The sequence below is a fragment of the Bos javanicus genome, chromosome 19, assembly GCF_032452875.1.
Source record: "Bos javanicus breed banteng chromosome 19, ARS-OSU_banteng_1.0, whole genome shotgun sequence".
Lineage (NCBI taxonomy): Eukaryota > Metazoa > Chordata > Mammalia > Artiodactyla > Bovidae > Bos > Bos javanicus.
In genome coordinates, this window is record NC_083886.1 from 23,586,481 (window position 1) to 23,607,595 (window position 21,115).

The following is a 21,115-nucleotide window of genomic DNA, read 5'->3' on the forward strand; positions in this document are numbered from 1 at the left end:
TTCTGCTCCAGAACAGCTCACGGACCCACCGTTACGCAGCCTTGTTCATCTTGAGTTAATAGATTCCATAGTGTTGGGCAAGGGTCAGTGGTTCTGGAGATAAGTATGCAGTCAATCCAGGTCGTTGAGATTATTGCTATGTAATCCACCCTCATGACCCTTGGTCAAGGTCTTTAAAAAATGAATCATTCTTAATCTGGAGGGTAATGAAAAAATCTACTTGGCATCTCTTTAAGGAGTCACTCTATTTTATGTAGGTTTTATATAGATTCTACGGCAGTCTGTTAGTACATGTGTTCATTAGGGTTGTCGCCTCCTGCCATGTCCCCACCACACCCTAGGTCTCTGCAGCAAATACTCCCTTTCCTTATGTGTTAGTCACTTAGTCGTGTCTGACTCTTTGTGACCCCATGGACTGCAGCCTACCAGGCTCCTCTGTCCATGGGATTCTCCAGGCAAGAATACTGGAGTGGACTGCCGTTTCCACAGGGGATTTTCCTGATCAGGGATCGAACCTGGGTCTCCTGCATTGCAGGCAGATTCTTTACCATCTGAGCTATAGGGAAGTCTGGTCCCTTTCCTTGGCCACTGTGATTTGTCCATGATGGACATATGGTATGACCTGTGCCAGGCCAGAGGTCTTCTCTGTGGTTGATATGAACACAGGAGTTCATCTTCGATGAACTATAAGGATGTCAGTGGCCATCTTTGCAACCCTGTTATGCGAACCTGCTTCTGAACATGAAGCTAATCAGGGAGGCAGAGGCAAGATGTGGAGAAACAGACAAATTTTGATGACACAGCATGACCTTCTGGATCCAGCCATGCCTGAAGCCATCCGTAACCAACCCTGGACTGTTGGCCTTACAAGTCAATCACTCCCTTTGGTCTGTAAACCAGTTTTCATTGGTTTTCAAGTTTTATTCCTTGCTACTGGAAAAGTCCTCACTGAAACAGGCTGGGTATCAGAAAGATACTTAAAACTTCTAACCCATTGTGGTTTGAGTTGGAGTCACTTCCATGCTTGTAGGAGCATTAATTCTCATTAATTCTCACCAGCTTCTTCGGTTCATATCTTGAGCACAGACTCCCATTTACTTCCAGGCTACAAGGAGGCACTTTCTTGTTTGGCCTAAAGCCCCCTCCCCTGAATGCTGGACTGTGAGACTCTCAATTCTTTCCTCCTACATTCCCTGTAATTTGTTTTGCGGTTTGTTTGAATTCTATCAGCCAGTCACTGAAGCCATGTTTTTTTTGTGTGAAGGTCACTCTTTGATGAGGTGAGTTCTGTACCATCCCCAGAATAGTCTTTGCAGTGGCTACCCCTTGCAAAGGGGTAGCTTTGTGTGGCTACCCCTTCCTAAAATATCATTGCTCAAAACTCTTTAATATAGAATGGATGCTTCCTAGGGGGCCAGGAACTATGCTGAATGCTTTATGTAATTACTCCATTCTTACAACACAGAAGTAGGAATTTGCATCCCTGTTTCCGGATGTGGCAACTAAGCCTCAGAGAGGTTGAGCAATTTGTCTGAGGTCACACAGGTAGTGCATGGTGCGAGAGAAAAACGCAGCTCTGAGGTCAAAGCCTATCACTCCCCCCACTACCTCAGAACACCTCAGGCAGAAAGATGACCACAGGCCCCCCCAACCCCCACCCCGCATGGCAGACAGTGCAAAGCGACCATGACTTCCTGAGGCGGCTGTGCCCTCCGTTTCCTCCATGCACTTCCCCCCACCTTCGTGGAGCCAGAGGCACAGGAAATGCCAACTCAGTTGCCCCACCCTCTGCTGTCTTTACCTTGAACCTGGTGCACCGGGCGAGGCCCAAGGCTGGGTCTTAGCACACTTCCATATCCTCCTAACCACGGAGCCGCGCCCGAGCCCTGGGGTCCCCTCTGCTCGACTCCATGGGTGCCCCACAACCCGACAGCATGGGACCAGCCTGGCCTTGGCATAGGGATGGCCCGTGCCAGGCCAGGCTGCTAACCTCATCTCCAGGGGAGGAAGCGCTCTTCTGAAAGCCTCTTCAGTGTATCTTGTAGGGTCTGGTGGCCAGACATGAAAACCCTGACACTGGACCTTTTAAGGGGCTGCTCTGTCTGCCGGGGGCCTACATACTCGTCTCCAGAACTACACTATGAATCTATTTACTAAGATGAACAAGGCTGCGTGCCCATGGGTCTGTGAGCTATTCTGCAGCAGAATGTATCAGCCAGTCAGCACAGCTCAGAAATAATCGGGTTTATGATTTGCACCTGGCTTGGGTGGTACCGAGGGGGTGGGTTTCAACCTTTAGGGCTGGTCAGGTGGCTAGAATTGTGCCTACGTGCTCGGCTCATACCACTTTCTCTTAAGTTTTAAATAAGCCTTCTGTGATGTTTTGTGTTGGATTTCGACTTCTTCTGAGTACCCTGCACACCTTTACCTCCTTACGTGAGGCTGGAGCCTCACGTCTACTGTGTCCCTCTCGGGGCCTGCATTGTGCTGACAGGGATGTCCGGTGCTACCCCAGAGACCACCTCGACCTCTCAGAACCTTCCGGCTGCATCTTTGTGCCAGAGGGCAGTTCCCCCACAGGTGAGACTGGCCTCTAGCTCTCCCTCGTGTGGCAGGCTGGACATGCCCGGAAACCAGTGCCCCTCCGCCAATGCCTCTGGGGAGCACAACACCCCGGCTCCCTCGCCCTCAGGCCGGGTCATCCTGACGGAGTTTCCCTGTGGGGTCGAGGCCTGGTTGCCTGGTATGGAGCTGGTTTACTAGTCTCCCTGGACTGGCCATTTCCCCTCCCCTGCATCCCCTCCGCTGTTCCCTCCTTCACCTCCCAGATCGTCTACTTGCGGTGGAGTCTTTGTCTGCTTCTGGAAGAACCCAGACTAAGGCAGCACATGGCCTTCACCCAGTATTTGTAGACAAGAAGAACATTAACTTAGAACAAGTAGTACTGCGGGGCGTTTTGAATGCTCCAGAACTTGGGTGATTAGAGGAGGACCATATTGATGAGAAGCAATATTCCTTTTGAGACTTCGCATAATAACCTCCCATAGAGGATGCTCTGGAACTCCCTTATTCTGAAGGCCACAAAAGGGCGGTGAGTATATTTAACTAAAAAAGAAAAGTGTCCAGGCTAGTCAGAGCATTTTCCTTGGGCCTCTGAAAATATGCTGTGTGGGGAATTTTACCCATGAAATTAGTTTAAGATTTGGAACTGAGGAACTTCCCTGGTGGCTCAGACTGTAAAGAATTTGCCTGCAATGCAGGAGACCCAGGTTTGATCCCTGGGTTGGGAAGATCCCCTGGAGGAGGATATGGCAACCCACTTCTGTATTCTTACCTGGAGAATCCCATGGACAGAGGAGCCTGACGGGCTACAGTTCATAAGGTCACAAAGAGTAGGACAGGACTGAGCGACTAACACTAGAATTGAGGGACTTCCCTGGCGGTCCAGTGGATAAGAATCCGCCTTCCAGTGCAAGGGACCTGGGTTTGATTCCTGGTTGGGGAACTAAGATTGCCCAGGCTCGGCAGGGGGAAACTAAGCCCAGGAGTCACAACTAGAGAGGAGCCTGAGCACCAAATGAAAGATCCGAGTGCCATAACTAAGACCCAATGGCAGCCAAATAAATATTTTTTAAAAATAGATTTAGAATTGATACTATCTACCCACTTTGTCTTTTTTTTTTGTGGGTGGAGGAGACTATAGATAGCTAACTGTGATGGGAAATTAAATAACAAAGTGATGCCAGCTTATTTGAGAAAAAAAGGACATTCGGAAGAGAATTTTGTTCATTGACCTGCTTAACACTCTTAAGGAGCTGTGGCTTTCCTGGGCCGTTGAAAGACATCTTGGTAGAAGGCGAACTGAGCTCATCAACCGACCAGACACCTGCTTCCTTCAGAGATAAGTCTGATTTCCTTTTATTTATGTATAGACATAGTTCTAACACATAGACTGGTGGGAAGGATAAATCATAAGCTTGTCCGGGTCATGGGTGGGCTTTGGCTCCAGCAGAGCAGCAGGAAAGTCGGAGCGGAGGAGCTTCGGGATAAGGTTTCCTTCTCCCATCCAAGTATTAACCAGGCCCTACCCCACTTGACTTCCGAGATCAGATGAGACTGGGCACATTCAGGGTGGTATGGCCGTAGACATGAGGTTTCCTTCTGAGCAGTGGCTGGGGCCCTCGGCCGTCAGCTGCCCGCTGCTGCCACTGTCCTGATCCGAGAGGTAGGCTGGGTCCTCGGGGGTCTCCGCGGCACCGGGGTCAGAGTGGAAGCCCTTCAGGGCCCAAATTCGGTACCGCTTCCTCCGGTTCAGCTTGTAAATGCGAATCCTTTCCTTCTCGGCCTCTGGATCGGCGAGAATGCCATCCCAGCGCAGACTTTCATTGACCCGGTTGGAAAGGGTCTCTTCTATTTCAACAAAGCGGGGGAGACTTACAGTGGTGGAGTAGGAGAAGAGCTTGCTTTCATCCCTGTTCTGTCTGTGCTCTGGCCCCGGGCCGTGATCTTTACTGGGACCTAATATGTCATGGAAGGTTGGAGACAGCTGCTGAGTCTTCATGCCTTGACTCTGATGTTTATCTGCTGAGCAGATAGGCAGCGTTAGCCTCTGTGATACTTGCCCTGAGCCCGCTCAAGGGTGATGCCCAAACCACCAAAGATGAAGTGAGAGGGCACTGGAGGCCCCTCCTTACCTAGGGCTCAGGTGGGCAAGCCCACCAGCCCCATACACACCCACTGCCTATAGGCTTTGGGTTGTCATGTTGGGGAGGGAGGAACCATTTACTGAGCACATACTATGAGCCAGGTCCCCTTGTGGAAAGGCTATCTGCCCTGTTTTCCAGGTGAGGAAACAGACGCCAAAAGCCTCCGTCACTTTCCAGTGTCACATAGCAGGTGGCAGAGCTTGGACCTGAACGTGGGCCTGACTCCCAGCGCCGAGTTCTTTCCACACAGATCCCCAACTCACCTCTGCATTGCTCGCCAAGGTACTGCCCAGTTCTGGGAGCCTGTGACTTACCCCTAGTCTAGACACTTTTATGACGGAAGAAATGGAGAACAACAGAAAAACTTCCTAAATCTGACTATGGAAAGCATTCTGCCAAGCCAGGAAATACTTCTGCTGGTGGCGTATACTGATTCTTTTGAAATATTAATAGCAATTCTGAATTATATAACGTGCATATAAAATACTACATGTTGTGATTCTTTCTTCAGCTCATCCTATTTTGGGGGGAGACAGAGAGGAATCTCCCTCCCCCCACCAAAAGAAAAAAGAGAGAAAAGGAGAGAAGGGAGAAAGAAAATCCTCTCTTGGCATTCCTATACCTTCCACTTCCCCAAAACTATTTGGTGTCCCCTGCTGACAGTAAGAGGTACATGCCACTGTAATTTTTAGAGTCAGAAGCTAAGCTGAAAAAGATAATAAATTTCCTAATCTGTTTGGCAGGTACACCTGGAGCTTATTGACTTAAACTCCAGAATTGTTTTCTTGCCTCTTTATGATGATTCCACCCGGAGAAGTAATTGTAATCTGCCCATCCCCCACTTCTCCAAACTACAAGGGAAGGCTGCTACATCTTGGCCTCCAGCTTGCCCGGGGAGTCAGCTTTGCACAAAGGCCAGGGCCCAGAGACTTGAACCCAGGACTAACTATGCTAGAGGTAAGGGGCACTGATCCACATCCCTGATAGCAAGAGCCCCCACAGTGGACCACACAACTGACAAAAGAGATTTACAGCACCCATGGACAGGCGCATTCCACATCACGTTGCACTCTTTCCACAAATGAGTGCTCAGGACCTTTGTGGAGTCCCTAGGGAGTTCTCTGAGCGGAGCATGGTAAGCCTGTGGGCTCTGTGGGTTTGTGGCGGCTGTTGGTGGGTGTGTTTCTGTGATGTGTCCACAGGGAAACCAGAAGCGAGAATCCCATGCGTATAGTTGTATGTGTCTGGGGGTAGGAGGGGTCTAGGCAGGTGAGTGTGCAGCCTGTGAGTGTGTGCCTGCTGGCTGTCTATACTTTAGTGATTATACTAAAGTGATTATACTTTAGTGATTATTTGGTGATTATACTGATAGAAGGGGGTGTTGTTGAGGGTGCTGAGGATGATAAAAAGTGTGTAGCAATGCCTGGTGTGATGGTGTTTGTGTGCAGTCAAAGGTTGGCCTTGGCAGGTGAGAGAAGTGGAAGGGCGGTCTGTACAGGGAGTGTACCCTGTATTATATGCACTTCCTGGGTATCTCTGGAGGAGGGTGTGGCAACCCGCTCCAGTGTTCTTGCCTGGAGAATCCCCATGGACAGAGGAGCCTGGAGGGCTACAGTCCATCAGGTCTCAGAGGCGGACACGACCAAGCCACTGAGCACACACAGCACCCAGAGGCAGGAGCCCCTAACGAAGGAGGCTGGAAGGCAAGAGCCTGTGTTTCCATGTGCGCCTGAGACAATAGGTCACAGTGCCTCACTACCTGTGGGTGGGGAAAGTCTGTGGATGAGGATAAAGGCATCGCTGTAGGAGAGCTTGAGGGTTTTGTGGGGAAGGTAAGGATGATCAGGATTTTGAGTTTGGACTGAGGGATTAGAAAGATGAGTGTCTGTATAAAACTAGGAGTCACTGTGGGGCTGGGAGGCTCTGTGGGGGTGTTTCTGTGTGGGGTTGAAGGTCTCCATAGGTGTTGAGAACTCTCGACGCAGGATTTGGGGTCTCTGTGGACGTGGCTGGTCTCTATGGGAAAGGCTGGCGCCTCATCGTGCGGGGAGCCAGAGGACCTCTGATTAGTACCGACGAGTTTCTGTCTCTGGGCTGAACTGGTCCTCGAGTAGATGGGGTTCTCAGGGGTGGGGTGGGTGTCCTCGGAGAATTTCAGGTGTGGGAGCTGAGGCTGCCGCGCTAGCTGCTCCTCTTACCGTCCCCCTTGCCCGACCTCTTTGTCTTTTTCTTCTTTTTTTTCTTCTTCATCTTCCGTTTGGTCAGTTCTGAGGTGCAGCCCGCGATGGGGGGCAATCTGGAGCCCTGCGAGGCCGCCATGCAGCCCTCTCGCTCCTCCTCGTCCTCGCCGTCCTCCGACGCCCGGGCCCCACAGCCGCCGTCCATCCGCCCGCGGGACCGCTCCCCCGCACCTCCGGCAGCTGGAGACCTGCGGCCGCTGAGCCCTTGGCTTCCGGCGGCCCGGGAAGGGCCACGCGTCTCCATGGCAACTGCAGCGCCTGCGCAACCCAGAGGCTGTGGCCCGGGAGCCGCGGGCGGGGCGGACTGCATCTGCGCGCCTGCGTAGCTCAGCCTTTGTGCTTGACTTGGTCGGCGCTAAAGGGAAGATTCTAAACACTTGGGTGGACACACGTCTTCCACTCCTGTGCCTTTTTAAATGCTATGTGTTATCTGCTACACTTTTATCTCCCAAGTTCAATTTTGTACGTCCGCCTTGGCCTCAACCCCCTCATGTCCAAAGAAACTCGTTTCTTTATCAGTCTCGATCTCAGTGAACAGGAACAGCTGGGCAGGCCAGAGCCATGGCTGTCTTCCTTGGTCTCACTCTCTCCCTGTACAATGAGCTAGGCTAGGGCTGACCACCATGCCTGGGACTTGAACTTCTGGACCTCTTTCCTAAATAGTCTCTGCTTCCAAACCCTTCCCACACAGTCTTTATCCACGCAGTGGCTAGAAAGAACTTTTAAAGACCATGACACAATTTCACTTTCTGGCTTAAAACTCTCCAGGGGGACCCTGTTGCAAGTCAGATCAAGACTGAACTTTAGTGTGGCTTACAAGATGGAATCTGTCACCTTTTTCCAGGTTTATCCACCAGTTTGTATTTCCTCAAAATGGCTGCAATAACCCCTCAGGCTCGTCTAGAATCTTTCCTCTGTCTCTCATCCGCTGTCAGGCTCCCTAATGTATCCCATACAGCTGTGCACACAGTGAGTGCTTGGAACCTGCCCCTTGACTGTCTGCTTTTGTCCCCAGGAGCTAAGTGAAGTGTAAATGACAGAGGTCCTTTGTGCAGATGACCGCCTGCTAGTGGAGATGTCTGGGGTTTGCTTTCCAGACACCCCACCTGCTGACTCTGGTGCTGGCAGACAGGTGTTTACAAAGACCAGCCACCCTCCTTTTCCGAGAAAGGCTGACCTGTCTTTCCTCTCAGCTGGTCCTCTTTGCCCTGTGCTGTGCTTAGTCACTCAGTCGTATCCAACTCTTTGTGACCCTGTAGACTGTAGCCCACCAGGCTCCTCTGTCATGGGGATTCTCCAGGCAAGAATAGTGGAGTGGGTTACCATGCTCTTCTCCAGGGGATCTTCCCAACCCAGGGATCAAACCCAGGTCTCCTGCATTGCGGGCAGATTCTTTACCATCTGCGCCACTAGGGAAGCCCAAGAATACTGGGAAGCCCTGGTCCTCTTTGCCTGGATGTTTATCTGGCAGGAGGTAGTTGGCACTTCTCTTCCCGATTTTCCTGAAGGTTGCATCAAGGTCATGGTGAGCCAGCCAGTCAGCTTCGAGACAGGAAATTGACCTCCAGCAAAGGAATACAGTTTGGGGAATAATTATAAAAATCCCTTGTGAATAGAGATGGGGCAAGTATGCTCCTGTTTAGTAGATGAGGAGACAAACAGATGCAAAGTGACTTGCTCACCTCTCATGCTAATTAGCCCCCAAGTTGGGCCCGAAATCCACATTCTCAGTTTTACATCCAGCATCTTACGGGAAAACAGTTGACTTCACAATGATGTTCACTGACCAACAGAAGAGATGATAGCATTTTCATTATTTGTTTCAGCTTCCTTGTTTGTACTTTCTCTTTGTGGTTTCTGTGGCTGTTATGAGCAGAGAGGAGCTAAGGTTTCTGTCTCTATAAGGATCATGCTTTCCCCTTTGGCCAGTGCTGACATAGGAATGCTTGGGTAGAGCTAGCAGCTTTTTCCTTCTGGCTGACTTTTCAGCGTGGGTCCCCCAGCTGGCTGGGCTGCTGGTTCCAACTCTCTGCTCTTTCCTGCCCACTTTCTCCATGCTGTCAGCTCTTTACCCAAGGTAAACAGGCATTGTCCACTTTTAAGCAGCACCAGCCTGAGACTTGGGCAAGTGGGGTCTCTGCCCCAGGCCTCATGCTTCACAGGACACCGCTCTGACTCTCCCCCCGCTCCACCTACCACGTGCAGCTATATCCCTCCCCAAGGGACAGGAAGTCTGTGGAATCAAGGAGTCCTGCCCACCCAGCACCTCCCATTCCTCCTTCCACAGGCAGCCCGCAGTCTGAGTAACTGGCACCTTGGAATTTCTTGCCTAAATGACTCCTGCCTGCTTATAGGGCACAATTGGGTCCCAGTCCTGGGTCCATCCTCTTGAGTAGCCCTAGGTCAAGGGCAGCATAGGTGAAATCAGCAGGCAGGCTGAGATGTCCAGACCTGTGCATTCAAGGCCGTTCTCAGTACAGCATAGGAGTTGGAAGAGGAGGTGGCAGGCTGTGGGCTGGGTGCAGGACCTCAAAGAGTTGGAAATTCTAAACTTAAATCTGGCCTTCCAGACTGGTATGAAGGCTACTTGACAAAGTAAGAAGACAGTATTTCTTTTTCTTTCCCGACCCAGGGGTCGAACCTGGGTCTCCTGCATCGCAGGCAGATTCTTTACTGTGTGAGCCACCAGAGAAGCCTTGATTTTCTTTGATTACTTATTTATTTTTGCCTGTGTCTTAGTTGCATGTAGTCTCGCATTGTGGAGCACGGACTTCTCTAGTTGTGTTGTGGGACTGAAAGCATGTAACCTTCGTTGCCCTGCAGTATGCAGGATCTTAGTTTTCCCACCATGGATCCAACCTGCATCCCCAGTATTAGAAGGCAGATTCATAGCCACTGGATCACCAGGGAAGTCCTAGGAAGACAGTATTTATGTTATTTAACAGTATGTTAATTTACTTTATCACTTTTAATATTTAGCCATACGGTACGTGGGCTTCCATCTACTTTTGCCCTGGGCTTTGCAACTGTTAAAAGCATGCTTGCTCTATTTTTCCTCCTTTTATCAGCCACTCCAACTGCTTCCTGATTTCCACCTCATTCCTCATGGTATCTTAACAAAAGAAAAAGAAAAATCCTATAACATATTAAGTAAATTACATTATATCCAGATGGCAGAGTACTTGGGAGCTTCTAAAATAAAATGAGGTACCTGGTTCAGGCTGATTCAGGACAAAGGGCAAGAACATGTGTGCGGAGAAAAAGCAGAGCGATGGGAAGGGGCTGCTAACCGCTGCTACCCTCTCCTCACTCCCCTCCAGCCGCACTGGCCCACTGACTTACTCACTGCCTTGTTATTTCTCCTGCACATCCAGACGTCTCAGGTCTTTGAATTCCTGCTCCCTCCCCCTGAACACTCTTGCTCTAGACATCCTGCCTTCATCCTGAAGGGTACTAGAATATGTCACCTCCAAACATACCTCTTGACACAGGGTCTGGGTGCTTTTTAGATGTGATTGTCCATTCCTCAAGTCTGGGCCATTTCTGCTTGTCAGTTCTTATGACAAATCCCAGGAAACTGAGATCTGCATAGGCAATTCTTTTTAAAAATTGATTTTGTTTTTAATTGGAGGATAATTACCTTACAAGGAAAGTTATGACCAACCTAGATATCATATTAAAAAGCACAGATATTACTTTGCCAACAAAGGTCCATCTAGTCAAGGCTATGGTTTTTCCAGTGGTCATGTATGGATGCGAGAGTTGGACTGTGAAGAAGGCTGAGCGCTGAAGAATTGATGCTTTTGCACTGTGGTGTTGGAGAAGACTCTTGAGAGTCCCTTGGACTGCAAGGAGATCCACCAGTCCATCCTAAAGGAGACCAGTCCTGGGTGTTCAGTGGAAGGACTTATGCTGAGGCTGAAACTCCCATACTTTGGCCACCTCATGCGAAGAGTTGACTCATTGGAAAAGACCCTGATGCTGGGAGGGATTGGGGGCAGGAGGAGAAGGGGACGACAGAGGATGAGATGACTGGATGGCATCACCGACTCGACGGACATGAGTCTGAGTGAACTCTGGGAGTTGGTGATGGACCGGGAGGCCTGGCATGCTGCGATTCATGGGGTCACAAAGAGTCGGACACGACTGAGCGACTGAACTGAACTGAACTGATAGTGATGGTTTCTGGCATACATCAACATGAATCAGCCGCAGTGCACAGGCGCTCTGTCTGCAGCCCCTTCCCCACACCGTCCGTGGTTAGGTGCTGTGCAGTTGAGGAGCTGAAGCCTCTCTTGGGACGTTTTTGTTTTTTCTTACTGCACTGGGCCTTGGTTGTGGCACATGGGGTCTTTGACCCTCATTGTGGCCTGTGGTATCTTTAGTTGCAGCATGTGAATGCTTAGCTGTGGCCCGTGGGATCTAGTTCCCTGACCAGGGCTGGAACCCTGGGCCCTGTGAACTGGCAGCATGGAGTCTTAGCCACTGGACCACGAGGGAAGTCCGTCTCTTGAGACTTTAGTTTCCTTCAGAACATTCTCTGATGCTGTCCACACCTTGGCCCCCAGGCTATTTCCGGAACTCAAAGATCTAAATTTCTTCCTGTATTTAGTTGTGGTGGATTTATGCCACCATCTCTATAGGAAGCATCTCAAGGGCTTCCCTGCCTAAGCAAAGGAAGATCTTTTTGTGCATGGAGGTCCAGGCCTCGTTGGCTGCCTGCTGAACAGCTGCCCCCGTGCTCACCTCTGTGGGCTGCTATTAAACTCCAAATCCTGGAGGCCTGTTGGTTCTGAGATGATGGGGGAGCCCCAAGATTCCAACTCCCCAGGAACATTTCTAGAGAGTGTTAAAGAAAAACAAAACTGGGTAATAGGAAGTGGTGGTAAAGACAGATTTTATTCAGTACTCCTGCAGCAGGGGAAAGAGACTTCTTTAGCCTAGAAATGAGCTTGGTTCTGATCTATACAGAGGGGACCTGGCCTTCTTAAAGAGAGAACCAGGGAACAGGGAAGGAGAGTGGGTGAGGACTCAAGCAGAGTCAAGACAGTGAAAAATTACAAAAAAAGCAGATGAGTAGTCAACCCCAAATGTTCATTAGAAGGACTGATGCTGAAGCTCCAGTACTTTGGCCACCTGATGCAAAGAGCCAACTCATTGGAAAAAAGCCTTATGCTGGGAAAGACTGAGGGCAGGAGGAGAAGAGGGCAGCAACGGATGAGATGATTGGATGGCATCACCGACTCAATGGACATGAGTTTGAGCAGACTCAGGGAGAAAGTAAAGGACAGGGAAACCTGGCTTGCTGCAGTTCATGGGGTTACAAATACTCTGAGATGAATGAGCGAGTAAACAACAAGATGAGTACTCAGTATCAGTATGATCAGGCCATCTTAGCCTGGTGACTGGCCCTTCACCAAGATACCTACTTACAGACTGAGACACAGGGGCCCCATCCTTCCTGATGGTTATATTTCAAAGGAATGGCTCCCAGGTTTTTGAGAAGACACTCCTGGGTTCCAGGAGATACACATACATCTCAAAGGCATAGAGAAAGGATTTACAACAACAAGTGTTCAAAATAAATGCTCTAAGAAAATGGAGGCAAGGCGTCTACCTGAAGGTGTTGGCTGGAACAAATGGTAAATTCCCTTGGCATACATGGGCTTTCTCAGACAGAAACTCAAGTGGCGATGGGGTGGGCTGGGTCATGGCAGGGACACCGTGGCCTTAGGCTGCTAGACGCCAGGCTAGATTATTTTTTCAGGGCTCTGTGTGTGGGAGGGTGGACAAAATCATTTGTGTTGAGAGATGCAGTTCTTATAGGCCACAGTTGAGGTCTTGTTGAGAAGTAGGCTTAGAGAAACCTGATGAAAGTTTGGTCAGAGTGAAGTCGCTCAGTTGTGCCCGACTCTTTGCAACCCCATGGACTGTAGCCTACCAGGATGCTCCATCCATGGAATTTTCCAGGCAAGAGTATTGGAGTGGGTTGCCATTTCCTTCTCCAGGGGATCTTCCCATTACCGTCTGAGCCACCAGGGAACCTCTTGGTCAAAGGAAGAGCCTTTTTCAAAAGGAAGGTGGGGACTTCTCTGGTGGTCCAATGGTTAAGACTCTGCGTTTCCACTGGGGAGCTAAATTCCTGCATGCCATGCAGTGCAGCTAAAAAAAAAAAGTGGAAGTCAGGGAGGTCATCTTTGCAGTTTGAGAGTTTAAGAAGCCAAGAGTGAGGGTTTCTGGGTCTTCCACCTGATTAAGGTAGTCAGAGGGTGCTGGCCAACGTGGTCCTGGATCACTAAGGACACTCAGAAATCCCTGGGCTCTCGGGGACGTCTTGCCACCTAACTCGTCCACACAGATGCCTCTCCCCCACCCCATTTCCAGTCTTCTGAAAGTGTCATAGGAAACATACAGAAGCAGCTATGGCTTTTTGAACCAAAAGAAACATCACCTGCCTTGAAGTAAGAAGAGAGCTTGAGCTTTAATCACTGATTTGTGTCAGTGTGTCTCTGGGCACATAAATGAACACACCTATAACCTGAGGACAGGACTACTGTGCCACGGATTATTATATCAATCAGTGGTGCTTGCAAATATATACGCCTTTTATTCATAAAGTCTTCCTTTATCTGTGGGAGTAAATCCATATAAGCCAATATCTATTTACCTTTTCCTCTTAAGACTCAGTAGAAAAGGGGCATGTCTTCTTCGCACACATGCACATAGATTGCTGATTCTTTTACTTCTTCTTTTTTTTTTGGCTGCACCACAGGGCATGTTCCTCTACCAGGGATCAAACCCATGCGCCCTGTTGGAAGCGTGGAGTCTTAACCACTGGGCCATCAGGGATCAAACCCATGCGCTCTGTTGGAAGAAGAGTCTTAACCACTGGGCCATCAGGGAAGTCCCTCGTTACTTCCTGAGGTGTGTGCATGTATGCTCAATTGTGTCTGACTCTCTGAGACCCCCATGGACTGTAGCCCCTGGGGCTTCTCCATTCATGAAATTCTCCAGGCAAGAATACTGGAGTGGTTGCCATTTCCTCCTACAGAGGCTCCTCTTGACTTGGGAATTGAACTCAAATTTCCTGCATTGCAGGCAGACTCTTTACCTGCTGAGCCATCAGGGAAGCCCTACTTCTTAATGGTGCCTCAGAATTCAAGGATCTGAGACTGGCAGTGATTGGCCAGCTGTAATCTGCATCCTGGGCAGGGGGTCTGGGACCCCTCTCATGCGAATCCCAACCCCTAACTCTGGGCTCATTTTCTTCTCTGCCTCCCCACTCACCACTCCCCACCTTTCAACACTCCCTTTCTTGCCTTCCGTGTGCCCTCTACGTGCAGTGTCCTTCCCCATCTGGCCTGTCTGGCCAACTCCTACTCTACTGAGTCTCTGGACAAGGGTTTCCTCTGAAAAGCCCCATCTGAGCCCTGCCACACTGTAGTTCACGCCTCTGCATTTCTTTTGTATCTGATGCAGCCACAGGGGTTGGGTAGCATAATGGCTCTGCTACTAGCTGGCTGTATGACCTTGGGCAAATCCCTTAAAGTGTTCCTAGCAGTAAATTGGAGATAAATAATGTCCTACTTCCATGGCACCTGTCTCCCGTGAAATCACTACCCAGTAGGCAGCAGGTTACAGCTTGCACACCATTGTCCAGAGACGATTTCTTTACGTTTCTGTTTTTCCCACTGAACTATGAGCTTCTTGAAGACCAGGCATTTTACCCATTTCCTCAAGTAGCAGATTTCAATGTCCCTCCAAGTCACATACCTGCTGCGGTCTCAGGAACACCAAGCCTTTTTGGCAGCACATGGCAGGGGTGGAACAAAGCAGCTAAAGAAAATTTGGGAGAGAACTGTTAATATCTATGATGTCAGTTGGGGCTCCCCCAAGCCTGGAAATCAAAGCAGGACCCATCCGTAATAGGAAGCACTTACTCTCCTAAGGCTCCTTGCCTTGGGACCTATCCTTCCTATTCTGCACTCTCAATAACTCAATACTTGGACTTCCCTGGCAGTTCCGTGGTTAAGAATTCGCCTGCGAATGGAGGGGACACAGGTTCGATCCTTGGTCCTGCAAGATTCCACATGCCGCGGGGCAACTAAACCCACGTGCTGCAGCTACTGAAGCCCACACACCCTAGAGTCTGTGCTCCACAAAAGAGAACCCACCGCAGGAAGAAGCCTGAGCACTGCAGTGAAGACGAGCACAGACAAAAATTAATTAATTAATAAAAGAAAACCTTAAACGACTCAACACTTTGAGCTGTCCACCAAAATCAACTCACAAGGAAGTGTCAGAAAGATAAGTAGGCTTCACTGAGGACTTTTTAGGGGAGCTAACCATTTTTTCTTCTGCAATGTCTAATCTGCCATTAATCCCATTCAGTGTATTTTTTATCTCATTGTAGTTTTTATGTCTAGAAGTTCAATTTGGGTAATTTTTTTAAGCTGCCGTATCTATACCTAAACTTTCCTCTAGCTTCTTGAACTTACAGAATATGGTCTTAATAACTGTTTCAATGCCCTTGCCTACTAATTCTGCCGTCTGTGTCATGCCTGAGTCAGTTTCAATTAATTGAGTTTGCTCTTCACTATGAGTTGCATTTTCCAGCTTCTTTGTGTGCCTAGTCATTTTTTCTTGGATGCCAGATATTGCGAATTTTACCTTGTTGGGTACAGGATATTTTTGAATTCCTATAAATGTTTTTGAAATTTGTTGTGGCAATTAACTTGCTTGGAAAGAGCTTGATCCTTTCCAATCTTGAATTTAAGCTTGCTTAAGTGGAACCAGAACTGGATTTCTGGATCCAGTCTAAGGAGAATTTTTTTCTAGTATCAAAGTAAGGCCTTTCTTAGTATTCTTCTTTTTTTTTTTTTTTAATGTGGACCATTTTTAAAGGCTTTATTGAATTTGATACAATATTGCTTCTGTTCTATGTTTTGGGGTTCTGGCCATGAAACACGTGGGATCTTAGCTCCCAAACCAGGGATCGAACCCACACTCCCTGAATTGGAACGTGAAATCTTAACCACTGGACCGTCGGGGAAGTAAGTCCCTTTCTTAGTATTCTAATTAGTGGCCCCTGAACTGTGATGTTTTCCACTTTGGCTGCTGAAAACAGATATTATTCCAGCCCTGTGTGGGCACCAGGCGCTGTTCCCACTAATCCTTTCAGGTGGTTCATCCCCGCCGCCCCCCCCAACCCTCACGTCATTTTCTCAAACACCTGTGCTGAGCAGTACTCACTAAATACTTGAGGAGCATTTTCTGTAGACCTCTAGGTTTCTCTCTCTCTCTGCATGTCTTTCCTCTCTAGTCCCCTGCCCTGAAAACTCTTAACTGGTTTCATTTTCCCAGAATCCAGCTCTGTCTGTTCCATTCAGCTAGTTTTCTCCTTGAACCAGTCTGGAAACTCTTCAGGCAGCGAGCCGAGCAGCGCAGGGATCACCCTGCTGTTTCCTCTCCCAGGAATCACTTTCCTTTGTTGCCCGATGTTCCAGAGTCTTGAGTGTTGGTGTTTCATATGTTTGATCTGATATTTTCGTGGCTTCAGGCAAGAAGCTGACTCTGGTCCCTGTTACTCCATCTTGAATGAAGCAGAAGTCTGCGTAAAAACATTCTTTTTTGATTGTGTAATGAATTTGTTCAGCAAATTCAACCTGATGATGTCGAACCAGGAAACAGCCTTGTGTTTTCTTGAGGGTGGAAGGAGGAGAGCTGTCTTCTCTCCCTCCCTTATCTTTTTCCTGCTTTGATCTCCTCTAGATGAGGGCGTCTGAGGGCTTCTCCAGGAGGTCTTATGTGATACCGTCTCTCGCTTCCCTCTTTGGTCCTGCTTCCAGAGCAACATCCTGCAGCCTCTGACTGCGGGGTTGCCTTGCCCCACCGGCCACTTTCTTGGAGAGGAACTTCTTCAAGACAGAACGCAGCTCTCTTCCACAGTTTCTTCTTGGCCTTTAGAAAACTCCCCTGACCAATGACATAGGGTTAACTGGCCCGAATGTCAACAGAGCTATGGTCAAGTGACCCTGTTCTCGGTTCATGTCAGCCCCCAAACTCCAGGAGGCAGAGTCAACTCCCTTAAACTTCTTCTCTCACCATTCGCTGCTCCTGGAGCCACGGAGACGCTCAGCCAGCACCCTCCTGGGCAGTGAGATGTCCCCCTACAGGCACCCTCGATTTCTTGAAGGGGTTTCCTGTTTTGGTTGTCCTGTCATCTGTGAATCCATTTGAAGAAAGAGAAGACAGGCGCTTACTTGGACCAAGGTGAAGAGAGAGAGGAGAGGCGGCCATTCTGAATTTGGCTATGGAGATGCTGGGGGTGGGATGCTCTTTCCCAACTATGAGAAGAGACGCTGGTCAAAAGGAAGGGCCTCATCAACAGAGCTCGGCCATGACATTGGAGAAGAGGCTGTACTGCAGCTCCGGCTGGTCAAGGGTGGTGTGTACCTGTGTATGTTGGCATGTACACATGCAGGGAAGTGTGTGTCCCTCTGCAGTGAACATGACGGAGCCCACCACCAAGAGGATGAGGTTATGTTGGGGGATACGGGAGCGGGGAGGAATGGGTCGGGCCCAGTGTACTGCTTTGCGGGCCAAAGGAATAAACGCCGGGCCAGGAGAGGAGGAAATGGCTTTTTAAGTGAGCTGGGAGTCTGTGCCTCCGCTCCCATGTGAGCTACCCCCGGGGCATGGGGCACAGCCAGACAAATGCTGTTTGTTACAGTCACTGGGACAGGGTGGGAAGACCTGGGGAAACAACAGTTAAGTGAGATGAGTGCAAATTCCCAGTTTGGCCAGAGCCCAGCACAGAGCAGAGGACAAGGAGTGCTTTGCTGAAAGCTCTGACACTGAGGGAAGGAAGACTGGGAGGGTGCTCAATTTGTCTGAACCCCAGAGAGGTACAACTTGGGCCAGGAAGACATGTTACAGGGCGGCCACTTCAGGTCAGTGTAGAAATCTTTTTCCCGTGGCCAGCAGTCCAAAGAGAGCTTACGTCATCCCAGAGATGATGAGGGCTCTCTCCCAGGCTACGTAAGGAGTGGTGTGAGTGACTCTTGCCTAGAGGAGGGCTGTGGGGCGTGGGTCGGTGGGCTAGAGCCTATAGAATTGCTACATCCTTGCGGTTTTAGTGTTAGCGAGGTGATGGTGGTGGTGAAATAGTGGAAGTGTTAGTCAGTCATGTCTGACTCTTTGCGACCCCATGGACTGTAGCCTGCCAGGCTCCTCTGTCCATGGACTTCTCCAGGTAAGCATACTGAAGTGGGTAGCTATTCACTTCTCCAGGGGGTCCTCAGGGATCGAACCTGGGTCTTCTGCGTTGCAGGCAGATTCTTTACCATCTGAGCCACCAGGGAAGCCCTGATGGTAGTGAGAGTTATGCTAACAACTCGATTGAGCTCTTCGAGTGAGCCAGGCCTACCATCAGGGGCTTCCCTTGCATGATCTCATTCAATCCTCACAATGGGACTATCACCTTCCCTTTACACATAAAGAAACTGGAGTCTTAGGAGGACTACCCTGGTGGTCCAGTGGCTAAGACTCTGAGTTCCCAATGCAAGGAGCCTGGGTTTGATCCCTGATCAGGGAACTAAATTCCACATGTCACAGCTAACAATCCTGCATGCTGTAATGAAGATCCCACGTGCCACAATTAAGACCTGGTGCAGCCTAAATAAATAAATACATTTTTTAAAAATAAAGAGGGCTTCCCTGGTGGCTCAGTGATAAAGAATCCACCTGCCAATGCAGGAGACATGGGTTCAATCCCTGGTCTGGGAGGATCCCACATGCTGCGCGACAGCTAAGCAATTACTGAGCCCACGTGCCACAACGACTGAGGCTCGTGCTCCAGAGCCCGTGCTCTGCAACAAGAGAAGCCACAGCAGTGACAAGCCCTCATGCTGCAGCTAGAGAGTAACCCCGACTCTCCACAACTAGAGAAAAGCCCGAGCAGCAACAAAGACCTAAGCACAGCCAACAAATAAATCTAACTATTTCAAAAAATAAAGAAATTGAGGCTTAGCCACTAGCTGCATTGGCGGTATAAATTTAAACAAAGTAAAATGAAATTAAAAAGTCCATCCTCTGTGACCGGTGGTAGGGGACAGCATGGCCAGACGACATTTCCATAGCGGCAGGAAGTTTACTGGACAGTGCTAGCTTAGAGAGATTTGCTCACTTACCCGAGATCACTTCTCCCATGGGCACGATCCAGAACCCAAACAGAGGTCTGACCCAGCTACTGGTGGGGGCTGCTCTGTGAGTCCAGAAACCAGGGCTTCCAGGTTTGGTCATCACTCAGCTACCAGTTCTGCAGTTATCTCAGGAAATCAGTTCATAAACGGTTTTTCTGGTCGAACCGTATTCCTGGTAGAGAATGAAGAATAACACGGCACTGTTCTCCACCGCTTCTCACTCACACCCCACCTGCGTAGGAAGCCAGGCACAGGGGGCTCCGAGGGGGTGGAAGTGGAGAACGTGGCAGCCGGGACACAATGCTGATGGGTTTGTGGCTGTTTCCTTTAATGACGGTGGCAGGTTGCCTCAGCCTGTCCTTTGTCCATCGGGGGAGCGTTCATTCATTCAACAAATACACGATGAGCCACAGCAGGTGTCAGGTGCTGTTTCAGGCCCCAAAAGTCATACCTGCCCTCCTTTTGCCTCCTGGGGTGGTTAGAATGGATCTTTGCGGGGCTTTAGGGACTTGGAGCTGCTTGGGAAACAGACAATGATGTGTGTTACTCAGAAACAGCAAAGGGCCGTCGAGACGGGTTCCATGGCGAGGACAGCCATCCAGAGGGGCCCTGGCCTAACGGGTGATCTCAGGCGGGTCCTCCAGCCCGCGGCCTCGGGTCCCGGGCCGGGGCGGGGCGGGGCGGGACGGGGGCCGGGTTCTCGAGGCCGCCGCCAGAGGGCAGCCGGGAAGCGCGCCGGAGGCCGGCCGGACCCCGGTAAGTCTGGCTCCCGGGGGGCCGCCCCTCTTTCGGCGCCCGGTCTGGGAGCGCCGGGGCGTGTGTGTGTCTCGGTGGCGGGGACCGTGGGGGACCACGGGGGCGCGCGGGGCGGCCCCGGAGCGGCAGGCGGGCCGCGGGAGCTGTGGCGCGCGGGCCAGGGGCGCGTGCAGGGCCCGAGCCGCGCTCCTTCCCACCCTCCCTCCCTCCTGCCTGGCTCGGAGCCCAGGACTGGTCTCGAGCCGCTCGGGTCAGTGCCTGGGCCCGGGTCCGGGCCCGGCCCGGTCCCCAGAGCGCCTGGTGCTCGGCGACCTGGCCACAGCCCAGAACCCCCTGGGCCCTCGGGGGTCCCGTAGGCGCCCGCGCTCGTGGGTGGGTGGGGGCGCCGGACGGGGCGGGGCGGCCGAGCTCCGGGGAGTGAGCGAGTGGGCGGTCGAAGGCGGCGGCGGACGGCAGGCGGCGCTGGGGCTAGCGCTCCGGGCGAGCGCGTCAACAAGTGCAGTGTTTACCGAGCGCCTGCGGGGCGCGCACGTGGGCGGGAGGGGCCCCGGGGTCGCCGGCACCTACCGACCTAGCGGGGAAGACGCGCACCACCCCTCTGCGCTCGGCCTCGCCTTTGGTGAGGGTCCCACGCTCCCGATGATGAGCGTGGGCACCCGAGTGGGCCTGGGCCCTGGCCATTGGCGCTTTCACCCTGGGTTAGGTAGTCAGGAGTGGGAATCAGATGGCATTTGGTGCCCAAGAGGGCGGGATGGAGGTAGCTGTCCCTGGCCAGACAAGAATCCTCACCCTGCGCACCTTTCAGCCTGAAAATCCTGTCCAGGGTTTTTTTCTGGTCTCCCCCAAACCCTGCTCCCAGTAGTCGGGCCCACCTCTGATTTTCTCAGGGTTAAGGTTTGGAAGAAGTGTAGAAATCCATCCGGGGAGCCTCCCTGCCTTCAGAATGAAGGATCTGTACTCACAGGGATGCCCTGTAACACCTGTGCTGTGGGGGTAGAAGCCCCCTTTCGTGGGCTGCAGCCAGGGCTCTGCTGGGGAAGTCTGGAATTTTGTCCCCTGCCTACTGCTCAGAAGGCTGAGAACCTGATTATCCTGTTTGTGCTGTCTGTGACACCCGCACCCCTGGAGGTGGCCCTGGGCAGAGGTGTGAGGCAGGAGGTGGAAATACATCCTTTGTGAGTTCAGGGGCCCAGGGGGTGAGGGGGTCGGG

The 21,115-nt window shown here is 50.9% G+C and overlaps 2 protein-coding genes across 3 annotated transcripts in view; one reads left to right on the forward strand and one right to left on the reverse strand.

Annotated features, from left to right (window-relative positions):
* Nucleotides 1–3,890: 3,890 nt before the first annotated feature.
* LIAT1 (ligand of ATE1) lies at nucleotides 3,891–7,271 on the reverse strand. The gene is made up of 2 exons (XM_061389555.1): nucleotides 6,905–7,271; nucleotides 3,891–4,581 (listed from the first exon to the last, which is right to left on the reverse strand). The coding sequence occupies exons 1-2, from the start codon at nucleotides 7,254–7,256 to the stop codon at nucleotides 4,127–4,129; spliced, it is 807 nt and encodes a 268-aa protein (XP_061245539.1). The 5' UTR covers nucleotides 7,257–7,271; the 3' UTR covers nucleotides 3,891–4,126.
* The window catches only part of RPH3AL (rabphilin 3A like (without C2 domains)), a 154,746-nt gene continuing 138,209 nt past the window's right edge, over nucleotides 4,579–21,115 (forward strand). Inside the window, exons 1-2 of one of the 2 annotated variants that reach the window (XM_061389547.1) lie at nucleotides 4,579–4,988; nucleotides 5,450–5,663. The gene's annotated coding sequence lies outside the window, so the exon portion shown is untranslated. Of the gene's footprint in view, nucleotides 4,989–5,449; nucleotides 5,664–20,467; nucleotides 21,081–21,115 lie in introns of those variants that run through there. The other variant, XM_061389545.1, reaches the window with a different exon arrangement.

What these genes read in the sequence shown, in the direction of transcription:
- LIAT1 (XM_061389555.1), bottom strand. Translation starts at nt 7,256, where the DNA reads ATGCAGTCCGCCCCGCCCGCGGCTCCCGGGCCACAGCCTCTGGGTTGC. An exon ending in GAGGTCGGGCAAGGGGGACG is followed by an intron (nt 4,582 to 6,904) that starts GTAAGAGGAGCA and finishes TCTGCTCAGCAG; the next exon opens with ATAAACATCAGAGTCAAGGC.